Source organism: Microchirus variegatus (genome assembly GCF_963457635.1).
Source record: "Microchirus variegatus genome assembly, chromosome: 3".
Taxonomy (NCBI): Eukaryota; Metazoa; Chordata; class Actinopteri; order Pleuronectiformes; family Soleidae; genus Microchirus; species Microchirus variegatus.
Genome location: NC_139804.1, coordinates 9,609,267 through 9,633,960, shown reverse-complemented (window position 1 = coordinate 9,633,960; position 24,694 = coordinate 9,609,267). Strand labels below are relative to the sequence as shown.

Genomic DNA, 24,694 nt, shown 5'->3' with positions numbered 1-24,694 from the left:
TTAATTTGAGGGCATTTACATCCAAATCAAGTGAACGGTGTAGGAATTACAACACTTTGTATATGTGAATCCCACTTTTTAGGGGACCAAAAGTAATGGGACAAACTAAACAATCATAAATCAAACTTTCTTGTTTAATACGTGGTTGCAAATCCTTTGCAGTCAATTCCAGCCTGAAGTCTGGAAGGCATAGACATCACCAGACACTGGGTTTCACCCCTGGTGATGCTCTGTGAGGCCTCTACTGACACAGTCTTCAGTTCCTGCTTGTTCTTGGGGCATTTTCCCTTCAGTTTGGTCTCCAGCAAGTGAAATGCATCCTCAGTCAGATTCAGGTCAGGTGTTTGACTGATAACATTCCATGTTTGCCTTAAAAAACTCTTTGGTTGCTTTTGCAGTTTGCTTTGGGTCATTGTCCATCTGCACTGTGAAGCGCCGTCCAATGATTTCTGAAGCATTTGGCTGAATATGAACAGATAATATTGCTGGAAACACTTCAGAATTCATCCTGCTGCTTTTGTCATCAATAAATACAATTGGCAGCCATACATGCCCACGCCATGACACTACCACCACCATGCTTCACTGATGAGGTGGTATGTTTTGGATCATGAGCAGTTCCTCCATGAGCAGCCAACTGTTGTGCAGGGCTTTTTCTTCAACAGGGAAAGAATTCTTCTGTCGTCCACCACAGTGGTATTCTGTGGTCTTCTAGGTCCTTTGGTGTTGCTGAGCTCACTGGTGCGTTCTTTCTTTTTAAGAATGTTCCAAACAGTTGATTTGGCCACACCTAATGTTTTTGCTATTTGTCTGATGGGTTTGTTTTGATTTTTCAGCCTAATGATGGCTTGCTTCATATACAGCGACAGCTCCTTGGATCTCACATAGAAAGTTAACAGCAACAGATTGCAAATGCAGGAATCAACTCCAGAACTTTTACCTGTGTCACTGAAGATGAAATAATGAGGGAATAGCCCACAATTGTCCATGAAATAGCTTTTCAGTCAATTGTCCAATTACTTTTGGTCCCCTAAAAAGTGGGAGGCACATATAGAAAGTGTTCTAATTCCTACACCGTTCACTTGATTTGGATGTAAATACCCTCAAATTAAAGCTGAAAGTGTGCCGTCAAAAAACATCTTGTTCGTTTCATTTCACATCCATTGTAGTGGTGTATAGAGCCAAAATAAAGAGAACTGTGTCGATGTCCAAATACTTATGAACCTTACTGTACATATATATGTTCACTCTTCTGTTTGACACACAATGAGTCTTGACATTACTTTTTATCTGTGGTTTTTAAAATAATAAAGTTAATCTTATTATGATTATGTTGACTTTCCAGCATTTAAAATGTGTGGACCTTCTTTACTTTAATTGCACTATCTACCAGATCTTTGAAATGTCAATATGTTTAGACGGTTAGGATTAACTAGTGAAACTTTGGGGGGAAAAAATCAATCTTGATCCTATGAAGTAAAAGCTGCAGTATTGCTTGGCGGAATTCCATCACTGGTGTGAAAGCTAAATCGAATGGATACAGGTTTAAAAAAGGCCTTCTCTTCTTACTCACATACCCTCTGCTCCTCTTCAGTTTATGTGAACCCAACAGAAGTTAGATTAAACGCTGGGTGAATGGAAGAAGGCTTTATTTCTAACACGTGAACATAAAATGAAAACAAAACACACTCAAAATTGTAAAAAACAAACGCAAAAAAAAAATGAAGAAATGCTCACAAGTTCATTCATCTTGCCTTTGCATTGCAATTGCCTTTCATCAGGGATGAATATTAAATGTATTGTTCGATTATTATTTTTTGTTTGATTATTATAACAAATTTAAAGGTAAAAAACTGAAAAAAAAGTCTGCTTAATTGATGTTTAATCTCTTACCACAAGGTGGCAGCAGCGGACATTTGGTTTGTCGACTGCATGTACGTCTGCAGAAATTACGAAATTTATGAGTTTCCTTGAATGCATCTTGAAGCTGCTGTGAGGGCAAACTGAAGTGAACCACAGAACTGCTAACATTTACCAGGATCGTTGAATGCATCTCACATGGAGAATTTCCCTCTGACATAGAAAAGTGATTTAAAGTCTGTGCTGTGGGTTTCAGAGGTAAAATTTGAACGAACTGAATCTGATAGTAGGGTCACTGTGTTGAATCACCATCAAGTTACCAAGTTGTTGTTTTCATGCACCGTGTTGTGTGGCTCATTTCTAATAAAATGCGTCAGTGGGGTGAGCTTCTAAAGCACACAGGGTGTGACCCCTGAATTGCGGCACAGCTAATAAACAGTAAGTATTCTGTTTCAAAGTATTAACTGTGTGGTGTGTCAAACATGAAGCAGTCAGCAAAAGTTTGACTTTGAGCGTCAAATGTAGGTGTTGGTTTTCATGCTTCAGCAGTTTACATGTCATTTCCACCTTGGCATAAATTCTGTCCAACACTGTGTGATGAGATGAGAAGTGTGACTGCTATCGGCAGATATAGACACACCAGTGTGCTGATGCTGCAGGAAGAACAATATGTACAGATTCAAGTTAAGTAGAGTAAAGCACCTCCACCCCCCTAACTTCCTCTCCTTACTGACACCAGGGCCCTTTCTCAATATCCAAGTATGCCAGTACGACGAGAAGTACCACTGGAGTACATACTCGCAGCTGCAGCGATGGGTCTCCCCCCGCTGTGAGCGAGTAGACAGATCACGTGGTGAGATAATGGCCGTATAAACGTTACGATTCACAGACTGGCCTGGCTTCGTCTGTGTCAAGTCTGTGTGGTCTACACTGCCATCAACTCTTACGTTACACGCGATCCTGTGTTTCATTCACAGAACACGCTGGGCTTGAAACACACTCTACGTCTGCATAGAATCATCGTGTACTCTCTCTCTTTCATTCATGAATGAGAACTCCCTCACAGGCGCCATCTTGCCTCTATAGCCATGCTGTTACGCGTTTAGAGTCACTGCTACTGCGCATGCCCCCACCACTTTGTTTTGGTTCCAGGAGTGGGAGTGGCCACAACCGCATCACTCCCTCCTCTTATCTTGCTTATCTCCTCCTGTTCTCTCACTCACACACACACACACACACACACACACACACACACACACACACACACACACACACACACACACACACACACACACACACACACACACACACACACACACACACACACACACACACACACACACACACACACAAACACACGCTGGTGTTTATGTTGTATATAGTTTGTGTGATTTTAGCTTTAGCAAGTAAGATTTATTGATTCAAATTACTAAATTATCATTTATGCTTTAATGTTCATTGACTTAGATCATCTATTTGCCTTTGAAATGTTGAAATTGTTACTTTTGTTCACTTAAAGGAATTTTCTGTGTCTTTTGTACATGAATAATGTGACAAACAGGGGTTGTGACAGTCAGTGCTCGTATTCATACCTTCATTACTGTTCAATTGGGATATCTTTGATATTATAGTCAATTACAGTGATTATTTAGACTGATTTTAAAGGCATAGATTGATAGTCTTTTCCCTGATTTCAGGGTGGTGCCCCGATCTAAAGTTTATTAATTAAATATTAATTCATTAATATTTATTACTTTTATTTTTATCAATCAAATTATTGCCACTATTGTTGATCCCCAACGTAATTGGTGCCTGTGTGAGGCTTTTAAGAAAACTCATTACATAATCAATTATTGAAATTAATTAGAGTGGACCTAGACCGGAAGTTCCAATTAACGCCGTTTTTAGTGTGTATCTGCATCATTACCTTGTTTACAAAGCCCTGAAGTTTCGAAAACAAACAGTTCAGCCATGAGCCAAGAATAACGTCCATTGTGGAGGTGTTTCACGAGAGACAGTGTCTTCTGACTCTGGGCCTGACTCCGGGTCAAAGTCATAAATGGGACTGCGGCGGGGAGTCGTGAAGAAGCTGTTTTTAAACATTGTTAAAACAATGTTTTGATAATGAGTAGCAGTGCATCCACCGTTCCAGAGGGGGGAGCTGCGCTTCTGAGAGCGGCTTTGCTGAATATGTCACTTCCGGGTACTGGCCAATCACAGGACAGTTGGGAAGGCTCTACGCTGGCTGTCCAATCACAACACACTCTGTCTTCTGGGTGTGAGATTTCAGTCTGAAATATCGCGACTGGGGAACTGCTTCAGAAAAGAGGATTTCTATCGGCTCGTTGACAGCAGCTAGGAGGTTTTTGTACGGTGGCTGACAGGGGCAAACGCACTGCAAACCCCAAAAAACCAGCAAATAAGAAAACACCGGCAAACAAGAAAACACCGGCAAGTAACAAAACGCCAGAAAATAAGAAAACGCCAGCAAATAACAAAACGCCAGCAAATAACAAAACACCGGCAAGCAAGTAACAAAACGCCAGCAAATAACAAAACGCCAGCAAATAACAAAACGCCAGCAAATAACAAAACACCGGCAAGTAACAAAATGGAAGTGCTCCGGGTCTGTGGGGGGCGCTGTCGTGCAGGTCTTCTACCAGCCTGTTGACTCGCAGTGTTGTGCCAAAACTTTTTTAAAATAAACTTTATTTAAACTTTTTCAGTACACATATACAAAAGACCTCAAATGGAATATAAAATTGCATCTCGTCATTTAGAAAGGATACCTCGATTGTAACCTTGCCTTTATTGCCTTTTACTGTTGTATTTATTCTCAACAAAGCCTTGTAGATTTTATTTATTTTATTTTAGTTTTGATGAATAGATCGACAAGATGCAATTTTATATTCCCTTTGTGGTTTGTGATATGTGTATATGTGTACTGGAAAAGTTTAAATAAAGTTTATTTAAAAAAAAGTTGCAGGTTGGTCGAAGACCTGCACGACAGCGCCCCCACAGACCCGGAGCACTTCGGTTTTGTTACTTGCTGGTGTTTTGTTACTTGCTGGTGTTTTCTTACTTGCCGGTGTTTTCTTACTTGCCGGTGTTTTCTTACTTGCTTGCCGGCGTTTTGTTACTTGCTGGCGTTTTGTTGCTGGCATTTTGTTGCTGGTGTTTTGTTACTTGCTGGCGTATTGCCATTTGCTGGCGTTTTGTTATTTGCTGGCGTTTTGTTATTTGCCGATGTTTTCTTGTTTGCTGGCGTTTTGTTATTTGCCTGTGTTTTCTTGTTTGCTGGCGTTTTGTTATTTGCCGGTGTTTTCTTTTTGCTGGTGCGTTTGCCCCTGTCGGCCACCGTATTTTTGACCATAAAAACAAGTTAATGTATGTAAGTAGACCTCCATAACTAACATATGTGCAACAGGACCACTCTATGTGAGATTTAATCATTCATATTCATATTCATATTTTCTCACCAATTACGTTATATCCTAACACCTGCGATGTTCCGCCGAAACGCATTCTGGGATACATGACTTTCCCAAGTACGCTCAAGTCACCACTCAATGTATAATTGGTGAAATGGGCAGAGCAAGAACACTTTCAGGTATGAGAACTGCACTCGCTGCCCGCGTTCTTGAGAATTGGAATAGAACTTGGACTGAGGCTGATGATGTTTTCACAAGTACGGGAGTACGCAAGTACGCACAAGTATGGATATTGAGAAACGGCCCAGCTCTTCCTCCTCATCATCTTCCAATCCAAAGCATCCCTTTTATTTTGTATCCAGCTTCATTTTTAGAGGGGGTTGGAGTAGGCTACAAAGTCTACCCCATTTTGGAACTTAACCACAGATTTTATCTTACACAATCTTATTTAATTGTTAATATTTTTGTATTCTCTTATTTATTGTTGTAGTTGTCTGTCTGTTCATAGAAAGGCCTTAATCTTGTGCCACATTGGAGGAAATGTTTCTCTCTTATGTTTTCCAGTGTTTACCTGAGCTGTGTTTAATAAGCTTACATCTCTGTTACTGCTCTGCTGCCTGTGATCTTGACTCCACTTCGTTGCTGTGTGTGCAGGATCTTAGCCACTGCGGGGGCTGATTTTGATCTGAGAACACTGAGGGCAGTGAGAGTCCTGCGGCCGCTCAAACTGGTCTCTGGCATTCCAAGTAAGTTGACCACACAACTGTTTTTTCTGCCACAGTGTCATAATGAATATTAATAATACAGAATTATCTGAAAGATACAACAGCTCACTGCTCCGGGTTAGTTTGTACTTCACCTCACTGTGTGCTGTGTGTGTTCACTAATTCACGGTTGCAGTAATTGGAATTTCCCCATTACGGGACTAATAAGGGAATCTTAATAGAACCTTTCAAAAACAAAACAAAGTGCTGCCAGATTAATGAAAGCCGGATGAGAAACAAACAAAAGTAACAAAAAGGAATAAAGTTAAATTATAATGGTTAAAAAAAGAAGATTAAAATAAATAGAACAATGAAAAACAAAAATACAGAGGTGTGATAAAATAAAAGCTGTCAATAAAAGGTCAAAATAAAGGCCAGATGATTACAATAAAAATGGGTTTTAAGAAGTGATTTAAATGGTTGATTTGGTTGTTTGCATTACCGCAATTACATGACCGTTTGTGCTGTCGATAAAATTACACGCGCGTCACATGTATCAGTATGCACATGAAGACAATTAACTATCACTACGTGTTTATACAGTATCTAATTTTGCATAAAATATAGTCACTGATGTGGTGGTCAGTGTTTTTTGTCCTCTCTTCCTAAACGTGGCCATCATACTGTGCAGATGATGAACTCCCCGCGACATTCACATCACACCAGAGAACATTCTCTGTCTTTGAGAGAAATTAAAGAAATCAACTCATCTAGGGTTGCCACCTTTCGGAAATTAAGGGACACCCAACCACGGCTCCTCCAGGCCTTGACCACCACGGACCCGACTAACCTAAGACATCTAGACACGTGTGTTGTAAGGGTGTCAGGCAGTGTGCGAAATATCCATTAATAACCGGGGGGGTCCCATCGCCAATACTGTTTCACCACCCCAGGTGCCAGCCTGCAGTATTGGCTATCTTCCCTGTCAGATGTGGGCTTTTTCCACAGCACCATTTGGAAAGCAATTAATTAAAACATTAAAATACAAAATTACAAATAAAATAATTTACCTTGAAGCATGCAACGTGTGTTGTGTCTGTAGATGATATATGTCAAACTTAAACTAGAAAAATCTTGTTTTCCAATTAAGACTGTAAAATTTCAGTTAACAGAAAATAAACATGTTCTTTTTTTTTAAAGATAAACAAAACTTGACACAATTCAGTTTTAACACAAAAGGTTTATTTTAGTGTAAAAACAAAGCGCAAACATTTTCAATTAACAGAAAATAGACAAGACATGTTCTCCTATTGCATCCTCGAATGTAACATCCCTGAACTAAAACTCCACAAGATCAATTACATTTTAAAACAAAAAAACAACATACGTGTGGTGGAACTTGACACTCTGCTGGAAAGAATGGTAAAGACTGGAGCATGTCACCCTGTATAGGCCTGGGGAGGAAAAGACAGTCCATCAGAAATGGGTTTGCCAGGCATGATACTGAGAAATATAGATCCACAACCAAATAGGCCTACCCAACCACACAGTTTGGACATACACACACAAACACACACACACACACACACACACACACACACACACACACACACACACACACACACACACACACACACACACACACACACACACACACACACACACACACACACACACACACACACACACACACACTTTTCTGCAACTTGAGAGACAGGGTCTGAAGTTCACGCAGGATGTCTTTCATGACAGCCAAATCTTCAACAAATCCTGAGTTGGTTAGGTGCTTATGAAGCCCTTTGATTTTTTGCCTCTCAACATCAATGCACGTTGTGTGTTGTCACTGGACGTTTTAAAATGGCGCTCTAGTGCGGGGAAGTCTTTCCATACAGCTTTTATTGTATTAAAGCTACTGGCAACCCATCTGATGGTGAAAATTTGACCAATTTTCAATATCTGCATGTTGAGCTGCTTCTTGTAGCAACCGGGAATTCCTGGATGACTGGTGATAGAGTGAGTATAATTTTGAAATAAATATCTCAAACTGATTAGTGCCACCCACTTCTTTAAGCGCATATTTGACAGCCAGTTCTAATCTGTGTGCCAGGCAGTGTACAGCCTGCACATTAGGAAACTTGTTTTTCAGTCTGACAATAAGTCCACTGGCTTTTCCCGTGAGCACCGTAGCTCCATCCGTGGCTATACTTATTAGGTGCGTCTTTAAAAAATCATCATCCGTTCCTGCTTTATGCAAACTTGCCATCAGAGAGTTAAAAATGGATTTGTCATCAACCCCCTTTGTAAGTTCCACTATATCCAGGAAAACATTGTCTACATCAGCCTTACCACTGACATCACATCTTACATAAATTATTAGATAGGGACACCCGTGAACAGTACTTTCATCAATTGTGATTGACACCCGCGATTGCATTTCTTTCACACTGGAGACGAACTTGCAGCACATTTCCTTTTCAATGTGACCGATTATTTCTCCGCAAGCATGGTCAGATTTGTGGATATTGCCGACTTCGGCGCCACTAAGCTCCTGCATTTTAATGAGCGGTTCAAGCTTTTTGTATGATAGCCTTTCTTTTGCTATTGTATAAACTATCCTTAATGACACTGTTGTTTTTTTTAGTAAATCAGCCTGCGCATCAATGAGGATGTTTGCGAGGGATTCTTTTTCTTTTAACTGGGCTATTTCCACGGACCTTGCATGGGCTTGGCTGTCCTTGTGTTTATATATTTTTTTTCCGTAGCTTCTTTGCATTAGGGCTACTAACATCCCCATTGACCCATTCTTCTGCGAGGTGTATACCCGGTCCCTTTTCTGAGATCGGCAAGTTCTTCGCTATCCTGCACATTAAGCATCCTAACTTTCCGCCCTGAAAGTCAAGCCAAAGATAGCGTTTTTTCTATTCAGTGACCTGCTTCATTGTCCAACCAGGTGGCGGGTCATTGACGCTAGCAGCAGGCACCACAATACTAGCATCTTCTGAGGCGCTTTCAGCCCGAGTGGGAGGGCTCACGGACTCGCCAACGCTGGTTGCGAGTGCACCATTATCGTCACTTACTTCAGCGGGTGTCTCTTTCACTTTTTTGGTGAACCCAATTTTGAAAGAAAAGTAGTTTGCCTTTTCTTCGACATTCCGTAGTCGTAAATATTGCTGACGTCTTCCTCGTCTTGCATAATCACATAAACAATGTGTTGAAAGGACCAGTGCTGCTTTTGCCAGACAAAAACATAATTGTGAATGAATTTGTTGAATCATGAATACTAGAAATATTAGGTTCAGTAACCTTTTTTAAACAAAATGTTTTAATGACAATTAAGTATTACGTTTTTTTTTTAGACCCCCCTCAAATTTTGCATTTGAGGCTTTCAGTGGGTCTCGAGGGTTAATCGGGAGGGGGGGGGGGGGGGGTGTGTCTAACCCCCATATTTCGCACAGTGACAGTGGAGTTATTGATTCATTCAAATTCTGAAAGGGCATATTTTCCCAAAACAGCTGTTGTAGTATGACCATGGGGAGACCCTTGGTGTGTGTAGTGATTTTAGAGTCTCTGTATTGTACAACAGTGGGGTTATTGGTTAATATAAGAAGATATTAATGATTTATACGAATAAAAAAATCATCAAAATTCTAAAAAGGCACATTTTGACAAAACAGCTGTTGTAGTATGACCATGGGGAGACCCTTGGTGTGTGTACTGATGTTGGAGTCTCTGTACTGTATGACAGTGGAGTTTTTGATTTTTGTTTGTAGTGTCTTGCTCTTGTGTTGCAATTTGCAGACGGTCCCTGGGCACTTGCCGGGCTGCCGGCTGCGCATAGAGATCAATGTTGTCCTTCGTGCTCAGAGGACTGATTTTTTTTGTAAAAAATTGGGGTTTTGATCCTTGTAGCTCGCAGACTATGCCATTACGGTGGGAGAGAGGCATCATTTGTTTAATTTATAAACTAAACTGAAGATGTAAGCACTCTATAAAAGTATACTGAATTTGTTTCCTCTTTTTAAAGGTCACATAGAGTGGTCCTGTTGCACATATATGTGAGTTATGGAGGTCTACTTACATATATTAAGTTGTTTTTATGGTCAAAATCCTCCTAGTTGATGTAAACGAGCCGATTGAAATCTGTCCTTTTCGAAGCGCTTGTCAGTCGCGCTAATGAGGTAATGACGCAGATACACACCAAAAAAAACAGCGATAATAGGAACTTCCGGTCTAGTTCCGCTTTTAAGAAATGGCTGAAAAGAAGGGCAACCCTGTGTGGCAGCACTTTACTGAGCCAACACCAGGCAAGGATCGGTGCAGCATCTGCAATTCATTGTTTCTATTGTTATATATTTAAATATTCTACATCGTTTGCTCTAACTGATTTGTTAATAAATGTTTTGTTTTTGGTTAAATTGAGACTTTTGTTACATTTGTGATCATTGTGTCATTTTTGTCATGTAAATGGAGAGAGAAAAAGCAATATTGGGGAAAAAAAGAGTCTGCTATGTGGTTATTACAGTAATTTCACTTTTGCCTTTGCAGGAATCTGGAAAATCAGCGTCATTTTGCGGACAGTTTGAGGCTTAGGTGTTGAGGGGTTTAAAGTCATCAGTTAAATCTCAAAATCAATTCTAAAACGAACAGGGAGCCAATGAAGGTTCAGCCAGGACTGTGGTGATGTGACAGTGTCTGTTAAAAGCTGTAAGACGCAGTAACTCTGCCTCAATAAAATCTGAAACCAAAGCAAAGAAACGAACAGTAAATTGTCTCCTATGCTTTAATAACATGCTGCTTTTGTTTTGCCTCAGGTCTTCAGGTGGTATTGAAGTCCATTATGAAAGCCATGGTACCTCTGCTACAGATCGGCCTGCTGCTCTTCTTTGCCATCCTCATGTTTGCTATCATTGGCCTGGACTTCTACATGGGCAAGTTCCACCGCACCTGCTTCAGGATTGACACAGGTGAGCAAGAGGAGCAGTGACAGTCCTGTGTTTTTGTCACTGCATGTGTTGGTAATGACATAGAGATATTTTATTTTATTGTGAATAGGTATGGAACTGTGATACAGACATATACAGACTTATCTGTCAGATATCAACCATACTGAGACTTATTTTCAGTGAAAAGAAGAATAAATTGTCACATTATGATGATTATACGGAGCCCCTAAAGCATTGGTTCTCAAAGTGCGGCCCAGCCCACAATGAATTACAGTTGATAGATTTATTCCAGGAGCTACTAAGCTTGTTAAATGTTTATTGGACATTACTGGATACAGACCAATAAGTGTAAACTGTAGAACTGCAATCTGGTCATTAAAATTATTACAAATGGGATTTATTTCAGTTTTTTTTCTTTCTTGTTTTCCTTTGGCGGCCCTCAGTCCAATGTTGGGTTCCTAAATTGGCCCTCGGGTATCAAAACTTTGAGAACCCCTGCCCTAAAGGGACATGGAGAAAAAAAGACAAAATGAAACGCTTCGCGTGCTCACGAAATCGTTTTGCATGCAGATACTGTTAGAGGCTAAGCTAAGCTAACCAACTGTGTGTGTGCGTGTGACGTCAGTGAGTGAAACAGGAAGTGTGTGTGCACTGTGTTGTTGTTTATGTTGAAGAGCCGCAGCGAGAGACTGTCACGCTTCATACTGTTGCTTGGTTATGCCCCCCCCCCCCCTTTACGAGAGAGTCTCATTGTACCCAGAGAGGCTGTGCATCACCCTGCAGTAATAAAAAAAAAGTGCCGTGTTCAACGCAGACAGAGTCCCACAGTTGTTCTGTTGTTGCCGAATGAGCTAACCCAAGCTAAGGAGTTAGCGGTCCCTTTACTATGGATCGGGGAACTGCCAGATTGCCGCTGTTAACAATACTTTCTTGTGCTCATCAGAAAGTAATTGTCCGTGAGATCATCCACTGCAGTCATTTTCGGTTTGTGTTTCTGTGTGCAAATGACAGAAGTTAGTTTGGCTCTATTTAAGCCTGGGACTCTACTTGCTCTCTACGTCACAGTCAGGTTGTGTCTGAAAGACATTTAAAACGTAAAATATCTCATGAGCACGCGAAACGTTTCCTTTTTTTTTCTCTCCATGTCACTTTAGGGGCTCTGTATGATTATCATCATCATATTGTTCTTTTTGTGGACAATCGACAGCACCAACCTATCTGTGCCTATTTGTGACTAGTTTTAATGTATTTGAATGCATGTTGTTAAAAAAAAAAACAAGTGAATAATAATATACTTACAATCCCCATTATTCTTTGATAAATGGACACTCTAAATTGACCTCAGTCTCCCACAGTGGGCTGACACATCCAGTGTACACCTTGTGCTGGTCCTAAGCCCAGATAAATGGGATGTTTTCCTTGGGAAGGGTATCTGGTGTAAAATTCTCTTCCAAATCAAATCGTGTGTCAAAATATATACAGCGTAATAATGTATAATGTTGCCAAGCGCTTTACATTTAGAATCAAGTGGCGTTAATGGAAAGTCCTTAACAAGAAGTAGTAAAACAAGCAGTTGATTAAATTACATAACGACTTTGAGCCTTTGATGCGTACGTGTAAAATGTGTATTTGTGTTCTGTCCTCACCTCTATCTTCTCATCAGTTGTCTTTTTGTTCTCGGCCACTATTTCAGTTATGTGAGTTACCAGAAAATGCCTGCCAGCACACAGTCAAGGTGATTTATTTTAAAGTGACACATACTCCAGTACCTCCTGATTTATAAAGATTCTTGTTTTTTCACAAAATGATCTACCAGAACTACCAAATAACTTAGTAATAGATTTAATATTTTAATTTCCTGTCTTGATAAAATTGTTAATTATACATACAGCTCCAGAACAACAGCTCCAAAAACCTGAGTCCCATTGGCCCATAGAACATTTTTGAAATCAGAATCATAATTTGATGTCAAATACTGTATATCAGAGTTTATTGGCGATGAAATGTATCTCAGCTTAGCTTAGCATCCTGCAAATTTTTCTAAGACAATTTAATTGTCAAAAAAAAAAAAACCTTTGATAGGAAAAACCAAGTACACATAAGGACGTATCTCTCGTTGGAGAGATGTGCTGTAGATCTGTCTGGAAGTGACACCATGGAGACATAAAATCACTACACAAGGTCAATAAAGATCAAGAGTAGATGAAGAACATGTATCAGGGTCACTATAATATCTGTGATGTATCATTAAAATAATAAGACTAAACAAATGAATCATCTGGCGTATCCCTGCATGTGAACCCAGGTGTGATGCATTCACTGTCATGTATCCTAACATGAGATTCCCTTTTAGAGAGAATTGTGAATGTGACTCTGTCTATGGACGGTTGTGTTTGTGGCTGTAGGCGAGCTGGCCTCAGAGTTCCCATGTGGTCTGGAGGCTCCAGCGCGGACCTGTGAGAATGGCACCACCTGCAGAGAGTACTGGATCGGACCCAACTTTGGAATCACCAACTTTGACAACATCCTCTTCGCTATTCTCACAGTTTTCCAGTGCATCACCATGGAGGGATGGGTGGATATCCTCTATTATGTGAGCCCACTTAAAGGAAAAAGTTTGTGCATTAAGCTGCATGTCTGTAAGCAGTTTGGTTTGAGATCTGGGGCCTCATGTACAAAGGTTGCGTACGCACAAAAAGGCGTAAGTCCTTTTCCACGCTCACGTTCAGATGTATGAAACGTGAAATGACCGTGGAAATATGCGGACCATTTCTTTATAATCTGTGTGTGTGTGTGTGTGTGTGCGCGCTGCCCGGATCCCACAGCATTTACAGACTCACACACACGCTCCCACTGACGTCTTTTTTTTGTCATATTTATGCCTGTTGACAGTGTACCAAACAAAATCTTCCTGCGCGTTTTCATTCATTCACTAGAATCTTTTGCTCAGACTGTGTGAAATTCCTTTACTTTCCTTTGTTCAGTGCGTTATTTGATCAAAGAGGTGAATCTCAGGGTCTATTTAAATTGATTTGCATATGTAAATGGGGCGTGGACAGGGAGGATTTTGGCACCTCTGCATGTGCGCTCAATTCCACGTTGATTTGGGATGTGCAAAGGGAACGTGCTTGGATCTATGCGTACGCACACTTTGATACATCTGAATTTATTTGTGCGTACGACCGTTTCTGGGTTTTGGCGTACGCCAAGATTTAGTAGGAAATCCACGCAAGTCTTTGTACATGAGGCCCCTGGTCTCTGAAGATTGATTCATGCAAATTCATTTATTAGCTTGTATTTTTATAGGTGTTATATTCGCAGATTATAAAAAAGGTATACTTCAATTATTTAATTCTTCTTCTAACACCGAGCGCATCGCAGACAATGACGCAAGACAACACAAGCACTTTACATTACCGCAATGACATGTTGTGCTAAACATACTTATTATGGTAATTTCACTAGCACTGTTGCAGGAACCAGCGTCTTTGTAGCCAGAAAGAAACAAGTGGGAAAAAAGGCCTGTATAAGTAAAATGTTTTGGCCTGTTTTTTGAACTTTGAGACAAAGACTCAAACAAATGTTATTTTTAATAAACATTATACTGTTCATATTTCAAATTTAACACAAAATCTGGTGTTCGTGTACAACTACTGTGTAGTTCTGCTCTCAGGTTACATCTTAAACACTGACACACATCCTTCAAACGCAGCCTCTCAAAAATCACTGGGTTTGTTGGAGATGAGTGTTAGGACACACAGCCTGTTTATTCTGGAGCAATTATAATTCATTGCAGGGTGGGGGGTAGTATGGTGAAAGACTTTTTTAACGTCATTTTTAATTACCTTAAATAAATGCATTTTCGTTATTTTCATCTTCCTCCTGCACACTAAAAGCACTGAAGTTGTCTTCTTCAGTGTTGGACTTGAACAGACTCAGAAATACTTCCTCAGACGCAGTCTCTCTTTCATTGTCGCTCTCACTGTCACTTTCGTCTCTTCTTCGCGCAACAGTCCAGCCTTTCGAAAACCAATGGTGATCGGGGATTTTTTCACCCTGCCCCACGCTGTCAGGATCCACTGGCAGACTTGAGCAAAAGATGATCTTCGCAATAGCATCTTCTTGGTGTATTATGTCTTCCACCTTTCTGTCTCAAGCTTCCTGCTAGAGTGCCCCGTGGAAGCCGTTAGCCCGTAAAACTCGTTATATAAGCCGCAGGGTTCAAAGTGTGTGAAAAAATAGAAATTACGGCACTTGGGCTCGCCATTCCTTTTTCTACTGTGAAAGAAATTTCATTGGAGTCATCGGTGTTGGTTAAATCGTGTCTTTACTGTATGCATGAAGGAGAGACTCTGTCCCAAAGTTGGTCTAAATGTTCTCTGACTTTGCTTCAGAGAGCTCAAACATATATACAGTCACATCAAAGCAAGTTACAACAAGACAACACACTTTTTTTATGGCCCACACATGTCATCCTGTGCACCTCATGCCGACCCCTGCTTTTACAATCCCATCATTTGTTCACAGCTTGACTGTTGGTTTATTGTTATCTTAAACAACATACAGTAAGCCTTACACTAAAACCATCCAGGGGAACAGGAAAACAATTTATTTCCCACACTACTGCACACCTTTGCGGCGCACAGCGTGAGTAAGCAGACTAAGCACCGCCCAACTTCACCTCTGATTGGCTTACCATAGAATTTTACTCAACCTCAGCCAATCGTCATCACTTTTAAGGTTGTCTCATGCCCCCACCCTCACCAAGGACAAGGAGGAACAAGATATTTCTCTGTCGCTCGGATCAGAGGTCTGCCTTCTATATAGTACCACATTTTTTGGCAGTAACGATAACGTTATAATAATGAGAAGAGTAATCAATTAGATTACTTGTTACTGAAAAAAGTTACTGTGTTTCTTTGGTGCCCTCTTCTGGAGGTCTGTTGCAGTATCAATTTATTGGCATGGCAGCCTCAAGTTTAATGCACACAAACTGCCCTATTTTCCTTAAATCCTTAAGCTTCTTCCTTCCACATATTTCTGTGCGAAAATCTGTGCGTCTCTTTTGATCCATAACTGAAGAGTATTTTTTTTTTTCAATGCTCCTCATCTTCTCTTCTTAACGAGGAGTCAATCCGTATGCTTTATATCCTTATTGAGCTTGAGTTTTTGACTAATGTTAGTCTGGCACTGTCCTTTCCCTTTACAATGCCCACTTAAGCCATAGAGTCCAAGCATGTAGTTGACACCTACTTCAACAAAAACTCTGTAGACCGTTTTTCGTTTTTACTGTGTGCTCTCAAGGCTCCACAGCTTCAACTAAAAAACCCACAGGGCAAGCCTGTTAACTCTACGGCCAATCAGAGGCCGGGGCTTACTGCACTAATTAACAAACAAAATTTAACAAAGCACTTCTACTTAACAAACAAAATACACAGTTATTCTGTCACAAATGGCTCTAACAATGATAATAATATTAAAGCAAACCATATCGGAATAGTATCTGTATCGGCAGTATCAGGTATCGGATCGGAAATGTAAAAAAAGTGGATCGGTGTATCCCTACTGACGCATATACACAAGCTCATTCTGTCGTAGACACCAAACCCTGGATTGATGCCGATGGTTGGGTGAAGATGACTGTGAATGGTTGAATGAGCGGCAGGTGGCCGCTCATGGACTTATGTAGCCTTAAAGGTGCCATATGTAAGAATGTGGCCAAAAACGGTTACTACATTCAAATTCAAATACCAAAGTCTTTTAGGTTTCGTTTTCTGACGTAACTGGCAACCCGTGGTTGTGCGGCAGTTGAGGCTCTACTGACTGCAATGATTGGTAGACGGTGGTAGGTGGCACCACCTGCCAAAACATGACTTCAAAACATAAACATGATTTGCAGTCTGCAAAATATTTTTTTTTGGCTGTGCTGTTGTTGTTGGTGAGTTTAGTTTGTTATATGAACATTATTCCTGAGTCTCTGTGACATGTTAGGAGGATTTTATGGCCAGTTGCTTTAGATTTATTACATAATGCACCTTTAAGTGTGGTTTCGTAAAAATCATGGTCTGGTGTTACATCCAGTATGGTGGTGTGCGAGAGATTTGCACGGTGGAAGGCAATATCGATAGCCTAAAATATCAAGAAGCATTAGGTACCTCTTACATTCCCATCTATAAAAGGGGTCAAATTTTGCAGCAGGATGGTTCTCCATCGCATGCTTCCATCTCTACGACATAGAGACATATTACAGACAGGAACATCATTGAGCATGTCTGGGGTAGAATGAAAGAGGAAGCATGGAAGACGAAACCAAAGAATCTTGATGAACTCTGGGAGGCTTTCTTTGCTATTCCAGATGACTGATGACATCAATAAATGCTATGAATCATTGTCGAACCGCATGGAAGCAGTCCTTCAAGCTCATGGAAGTCATACAAGATATTAAATATGGACCTCAAAGCACCACTACTTAATTCACTGATGTTATGCAACATATATTTGTATTTGAAGTAAATTTTCACATTACTCTCTGTAGGCGACAAAACATTTGTCTTGCCAAAATCTTTCTGTGTTCATTAAATGATCAGAATTTATTCAGTGAAGCAAATGTATTCTAGTATATAAAACATAATTTGGGAGGGTTTTAACTTTCATATGAACCATTCAACCACCAAGTCAGGTTATAAGCTGTTGTTTCTACAAAATGGATAAGTGACAAGGTTTTTGTCAGGGACTGTTAACCTGGTTTTCAGGGAACTTTATTGCAAACTTGCCCTTATTGTTTGTTTCCATGGTCTACGATACCAATAACATCTTGATACAACGATTCATGCATGGCTTGAATTTGAAAAGGGCAGACACAGGAAGGGTGGTCACTAGGGTTGGGTACCGTTCATAATTGAACCGATGCGGTATCCATCCATCCATCTTCTACCGCTTATCCTGGGACGGGTCGCGGGGCAGCAGTCTGAAAAGGGACGCACAGACCTCCCTCTCGCAGGACACTTCCTCCAGCTCTTCCGGGGGGACCCCAAGGCGTTCCCAGGCCAGCCAAGCGACGTAGTCACTCCAGTGTGTCCCGGGTCTTCCTCTGGGTCTCCTCGCGGTGGGACATGCCCAGAACACCTCCCGAGGGAGGCGTCCGAGCCACCTCAGCTGGATCCTTTCGATGTGGAGGAGCAGCGGCTCTACTCCGAGCTCCTCCCGGGTGACAGAGCTCCTCACCCTATCTCTAAGGGAGCGCTCCGCCACCCTGAGGAGAAAACTCATTTCAGCCGCTTGTATCCGGGATCTTGTTCTTTCTGTCATAACCCAAAGTTCATGACCATAGGTGAGGGTAGGAACATAGATTGACCGGTAAATCGAGAGCTTTGCCTTTCGGCTCAGCTCCTTCTTCACCTCAACAGACCGATACAACGACCGCATTACTGCGGCCGCTGCCATGAACCGTCGAGCACCCTGCGAAGGGTATAGAGCTGGTCCAGTTTCCACGGCCAGGACGAAAACCGCATTGTTCATCTTGAATCCCAGGTTCGACTATCGGCCGAACTCTCCTCTCCAGTACCCTGGAATAGACTTTCCCCGGGAGGCTGAATCGTGTGATCCTCCAATAGTTGGAACACACCCTCCGGTCCCCCTTTTTAAAAAGAGGGATCACCACCTTGGTCTGCCAGTCCAGAGCCACTGTTCCCAACTGCCACGTGATGCCGCAGAGACGTGTCTACCAGGACAGCCCTACAGCATCCAGAGACTTAAGGTACTCAGACCGGATCTCATCCACTCCCGGTGCCTTGCCACTGGGAAGCTTCCTAACTACTTCAGTGACTTCAGCTTGGGTAATGAATAAGTCGACCTCTGAGTCCCCAGCCTCTGCTTCTTCTAGGGAAGTCTGTCCAGCTTCCTCCCCTGCCAGCGGATCCAACTCACCATCAGGTGGTGATCGGTTGACAGCTCAGCCCCTCTCTTCGCCCGAGTGTCCAAGACATGCGGTCGGAGGCCAGATGACACAAAGTCGATCATTGACCTCCTGCCTAGGGTGTCCTGGTGCCACGTGCACTGATGGACACCCTTATGCTTGAACATGGTGTTTGTTATGGACAAACTGTGACTAGCACAGAAGTCCAATAACAAAACACCACTCGGGTTCAGATCGGGGAGGCCATTCCTCCCAATCACGCCCCTCCAGGTCACACTGTCATTGCACACGTGGGCGTTGAAGCCTCCCAACAGAGCTATGGAGTCCCCGGTCTCCATGAACTATTCTGTTCACCTGATTGTTTAACTGCATGCTATATTTTATTCCTATTTATTTCCCACAAAAATAATGTACACAGTGTCCATCCCAACCAACACAAAGTTGCACATACAGTGGTCTACATACAAAACAGAAGAGCTCACCTGTTGCCCTTTTATGCTAACGCACTGATTTGTACTGAATTGTAAACCTGTGTGACAGGTGTTTTCCCATGTGATGAGTCAGTTTGTATAGTAGGGAAATTGACTTTAGAATTTTGAATGACAGTGTGTTCCTTGTGAAAACAAGATTTTCTTCATGAAAATTGTGCCAAATGCAGAGAATTTTGTGTAGTGTATTGAAAAAATTGTGTTTTAGAGCTGCAATTTGAGTGTAAAACAGGAATTGTGCTTGTAGTTTAGCAGAGTTGGTTCAGGGGGTTGGGGTTGGTGCATGAGTAACCTGTTGTGGTCATTGTGTCTCAAGTACCAATATTTGTGTGTAAACAATTGAGAAAAACTGTAAAAACTTTACTTGTAGAAACATCTGCCACTATGTCCACAAGCTTTTCAAAGTATTGGAACAAACAATAAATTGACCAAAAGTCAATAATTGTAAATATAATCTTAGGCCCCTGACTCACTTAGCTACGGCCCTGCATCAAATGTGCAGTGCGCTGTTCACAGTCTGGCTCACACACAGTGAGTCTGCTGCAGTGGCCCTGCATCCCGGCACAGAGAGGAGCGACTGCACTGCCCCCCTGACCATCTGAGGGTGAAGTCAGTTTCCCCAGGTGAAGTTTAAACACACAAATTTAACTAAGTTACATTTATAATTAATGTAATCTCATGTGATTCAGCGTCAGTGCGCGGCCATTAATTAAATGTGAAATCACTCGCTGGTGATTTGTAAGAGCGTTTTGCTCTTTAATTAGTTTTGATTTTAGTAAAGACAACAACAGCTTCATACAATATATTAAAACCTGTCATGTTTTAGTCCATAATGTTTGCACAGGGTCGCTGCTTTGCGGGCGTTATGTCACAACACACTACACTGTTGGAGCTCGTTGGATCATATTGATTTGATTAGCTAAGCAGTAGACCTGCTATAAAACCACTGACTGTCACCTATCACAGAATTGAGTTAAACCAGTTGACATCCTTTACTTTTCTAGCTGGGAAAATAGCAAATACAATAGCATTAAGTAGTCTAAACATAACTGTTCTGTGCAATAAATATCTTTAGATTTTTGATTTGTTATATGTATTAGCTACATGGCCCTAGGTGAAACAAGGATAACCAGAGCTTCTCACAATGAAAAGGAGAGCAAAAAGTGGGGACGTTGAAAGGGTTTTTAGTAAGAAAGGTGCACAGCAGCCAAAGAGGCGAGGAAGAAGGAGAAGAGGATGTGAGGGATGAAGAGGAGGAGGCTGCTGCAGATTCAGAAAGTGAGACAGAGGCAGGGACAGGGAGCCTTTTACGTTTTTTATTATTTTTGATTATTGCACTTTTTATTTTATATTATATTTGTTATGTTAAATCCATTTACATTTGTGGATTATTATGTACCGTCCTCCCATACCACCCTGCCAAGACCTCTTGTCACCGCTTTGCCACCCCATGTAGAATTTTCTAGATCCGCCACTGTGCACGGTGTCTCTTTTGTGCAGACAAAGCAATTACAGCTGCTCGGCTGTAACAATGCTTGTGAGAGTAATCCTTTATCTAGGAGAACAATGAGAAAATCTATGGATGGCAAAATGAGAAATTAATAAAGGATTGCAAGACAATGGTCACCAGACAATTTGAAGCAATCAAATGAACCTCTGTAATGTAATAATGTGAGTGTGAGTGAAGGATTGTGTCAACATGAATGCAGTGAGAAGCCCTCAGGCAGCATTGGAAGGAACAACAGAGAACCTGAGCCTTGGACTGTGACTGCTGGAGCTGTCATTACACTGCGTCAACAGAAACAACACACACACATGCAAACACAGGCACACATTTTATTGTCTTTTAATGGAGCCAGTGCTTACAGAAGAGATGGAAGCAAATGAGGACAGACTGTGTTATAGCTTTGAAGTTTGGCCCAGTTTTCCCGAAAACCAATTCACAGCTGAGTTAGAAGGCAAACACAGTGTTATCCATTTTATTACTAGAGAGGAGCAGATACTCAGTGTCAGTATTGGTCCGATACTGGTCAGAATCACTGGATCATATATCGGACTGATAAAAATGTTAAATCTGATACAATCCACAAATCCTATACAGTATATGAGGGTGGGAATCACAGGTTACCTCGCGATACGATATGTGTTACATGGTTCATGATACCGATACTATCACAATACAATGATTTTGTGATAATCAGTATAATGCAAGACAATCATATAGCACTATATTTCGAAATTTGTCTAATGGTCCCCTTTATAGGTCACAAATTCACAGCTATTCTCAGAAACACAGAGTCCTGTGGAGCTGACTTAATCAGCATTGTGTGAACTCAATTGACAATGGTTTGAATGTAATATTTGTTCATATGTAAGAAGTTGAAGGCGCCATCTGTAACAACGTGGCCAAAAACGGTTACTACACTCAAAATCAAAACACTGTGGTGAGTCGTACCCGCCTCCCACTCCCCCCCCTCCCCTCCAGAGTCGAGGTTGCCCGAGCGGCGTGTCCTCTGTCAGCTACAGGTGAGGAGTGACTATGGCGAGCGTTTTATCATAAATGAGTGGCTCTAAGACACACAATTCTGTTCTCTCAGTAAAGATCAAGATGTATTATAATGTAAAGTAACGTTAGCTGTTGACTAGGGAATAAAGTTATGCATGGTATTTGACAGAATTGTCCTTCATTTTTGCCTCTCCTTTTATAACGTTATATAGTTTATGGCGATATACATGCAAAGACCTAAAGAGGACTCGAATTTGGCTAAGTCTCCCTCAGTTCCCTCAGATTTCTAAACTGTTTCCTCAGTTTTGGAAATCCGTTGTGTCAGTGAAGGCAGCGGCTGCTGGAGGAGAGGCTCAGCCGTTGATCGGAATCAGGTAATCAGTCGCTGACATAAGCACGTTCGTGCTGCGCTGGACCAACACAAACCACACGCCGGTTTGTGTCATCTGAACCGCGGCCGAGCTGCCCGGAGCATGTGCGAGCAAACGCCACCGCTGTTGTCCCCGCTCCGGGCGAGTGTGCTCTTACCGGCGGTTCAGATGACACAAACCGGCGTGTGGATTGTGTTGGTCCAGCGCGGGGGGCAGCATAGCGGCTGCAGTGGTGGTGCTCCGTGCCAGACAAACAGTCCCAAATCCGAGAGCACGGACCTCCAAAACCGAGGAAACAGTTCAAAACAGAACTCGACAGTTCAAAATATATGAAGAAGTAGCCAGTTCTGCATCTGTTTTGAAATTCCTCTCAGCTTTCAACTGTCTCCACCGTTCAAAAGCATGTCCTATATAGACCCTCGCTTTGCCGCAAACTTTGTCTTGGCATTTTTGACATTTATACCGAGGTCTTTTAGGTTTCGTTTTCTCTGCCATTGTAGCTCAGACGTACCTGGCAACCAGGGTTTGCTCTGCAGCTGAGACTCTACTGACTGCAATGATTGGTATACGGCGGTGGGTGGTGCCTCATGCCAAAACATAATTTCAAAACATAAACACAACTTTGCGGTGGGGTGCACAAAATATATTTTTTAATGTAAATATTTTGTTGTACTAGTTTTATTGTGAGTTCAGTTTGTTATATGAACATTATTCCTGGTCCTCTGTGACATATTAGGAGGATTTTATGGCCAGTTGCTTTAGATTTATTACATAATGCACCTTTAAAACACTGAAATTTGTTTTATTTTATGAGAAACACACTCAAACCCATGCATGGATAATAAGACTAGTCACAATTAATGTTGTCAGCCATTACTAAATGATTAATAGTAGCCCCAATATGAGCCTTACCCTGGATTTCCACTGGACGCGGAACGGCCGCGGAACGGCCGCGGAACGGCAGCGGCGCGGTCGCCGTTGCAAATCGCTTCCATTCTAATCAATGAGAGCATTCCCACGGCCGCGCTGTGGAGCGTCTCAGCAGCGGCCCAGAAGCGGCTAGCCGCGCCGCAGCGCTATCGATAGGAATCAGTTCTATTTTTTCCGTTGCCGCTGCTGAACCTGGTAAATTTCAACGAAGCAGATCGCACCAGACAGGAAAAGCGACACAGAATCAAAGTAAAACATTTCCGCCCCCCTTTCAAAATAAAACACAATACGCAGGTAATATCGCCTGTTACAACTTCACATCAACATTACGTCCTCACCGCTGCTGTCAGGTAATCAGTCAATTAATCAGAGCGTCTCTGAGAGTCATAATGTACGACGAGAGACTGATTGTTGAAGTGGAGAAACATAAAATCATTTATGACACCAGATCAACAGTTCTTCCACGTCGGAGAATGAAAAGAAGCTGTGTTGTTGTTGTTTACTTTATACACACAGTCTATCGCTGGATCTCGCGAACTCGCGTCCGATTGAGATTATCGCGCGATCCTCCGTGAATACCGCCGGCTCCCACGGCTCCGCGCCGCTGCCGTTACACGCCCGGTGGGGATTGCCGCTGGGGAGAGGACGAAGCAGAACCGCTGCTGCCGTTCCGCGGCCGTTCCGCGTCCAGTGGAAATCCAGGGTTACACTTCAACTGTGACAAATCAACAGTACTGACATTCTGTTTGTCTCTGTGCTGATGTTTTCAGGCCAACGATGCCTCAGGGAACACATGGAACTGGCTCTACTTCATCCCACTCATCATCATCGGATCCTTCTTCATGCTCAATCTGGTGCTCGGTGTCCTGTCAGGGTAAGTGCAACCTGAGATGATGTTGTCATTTCATTTTTATTCAAGAGAAAATGAAACAAGAAACCTCGGGCTTAGTAAACTTTGCCAATAAAACAAACATTCTGAGCCCACAAAACTCTTTCACACGTCTTTCCACGCGCATTGGCATATTTAAGTCCACCCACTTCATCAAGTGATGCAAACCGAATAATACTGTGGTTCGCAAACAAAACTGCGCATCTACGGTGCACTGACATGGATGGTTAACTGAATAAAGTTGAAAACTTTACTCGACTTTCTACAAGTCGGAGACCTCAAGATTGGAAAGGCACATCAAGCTCTGACACCGAAGCCCTCCGACCTGTGGACAAAGCCTCGCTCCATAGTGGTCAGGTTCGGCAGCTGGTGGATGAAAGAAGAGGTGATATAGTCTATGGGCCAGACTAGATATTGGTACCACTCAAGGTGACAAAACTTTCATGACATTTCTGAAAAGATCTATGTCTGTAGATGTAGATTTTGGTATGAAAGCCTTCCTGAGTGGTAGCTGTTATCAGCTCATGAAGTATACCCACCCTTCTTGTAAATTGCATTTCAGATTCTGGTGCATGTCCTACATTTAGATTCATTACAGGACATCTATCAATGGTTCACATGTCTTTGGTATCATTTTAAAGGGGAGGATGTAATCTT

General features: G+C 41.9%; 1 protein-coding gene across 1 annotated transcript in view; it reads left to right on the top strand.

Moving 5' to 3' along the window:
- The window catches only part of cacna1ba (calcium channel, voltage-dependent, N type, alpha 1B subunit, a), a gene marked incomplete at both ends in the record, with an annotated part of 225,712 nt that overhangs the window by 60,993 nt on the left and 140,025 nt on the right, over window positions 1-24,694 (top strand). The window contains 4 exons of the mRNA XM_083887152.1: window positions 5,946-6,037; window positions 10,807-10,959; window positions 13,344-13,531; window positions 23,919-24,022. Of these exons, the coding sequence (XP_083743278.1) occupies window positions 5,946-6,037; window positions 10,807-10,959; window positions 13,344-13,531; window positions 23,919-24,022 (537 nt within the window). The remainder of the gene's footprint in view (window positions 1-5,945; window positions 6,038-10,806; window positions 10,960-13,343; window positions 13,532-23,918; window positions 24,023-24,694) is intronic.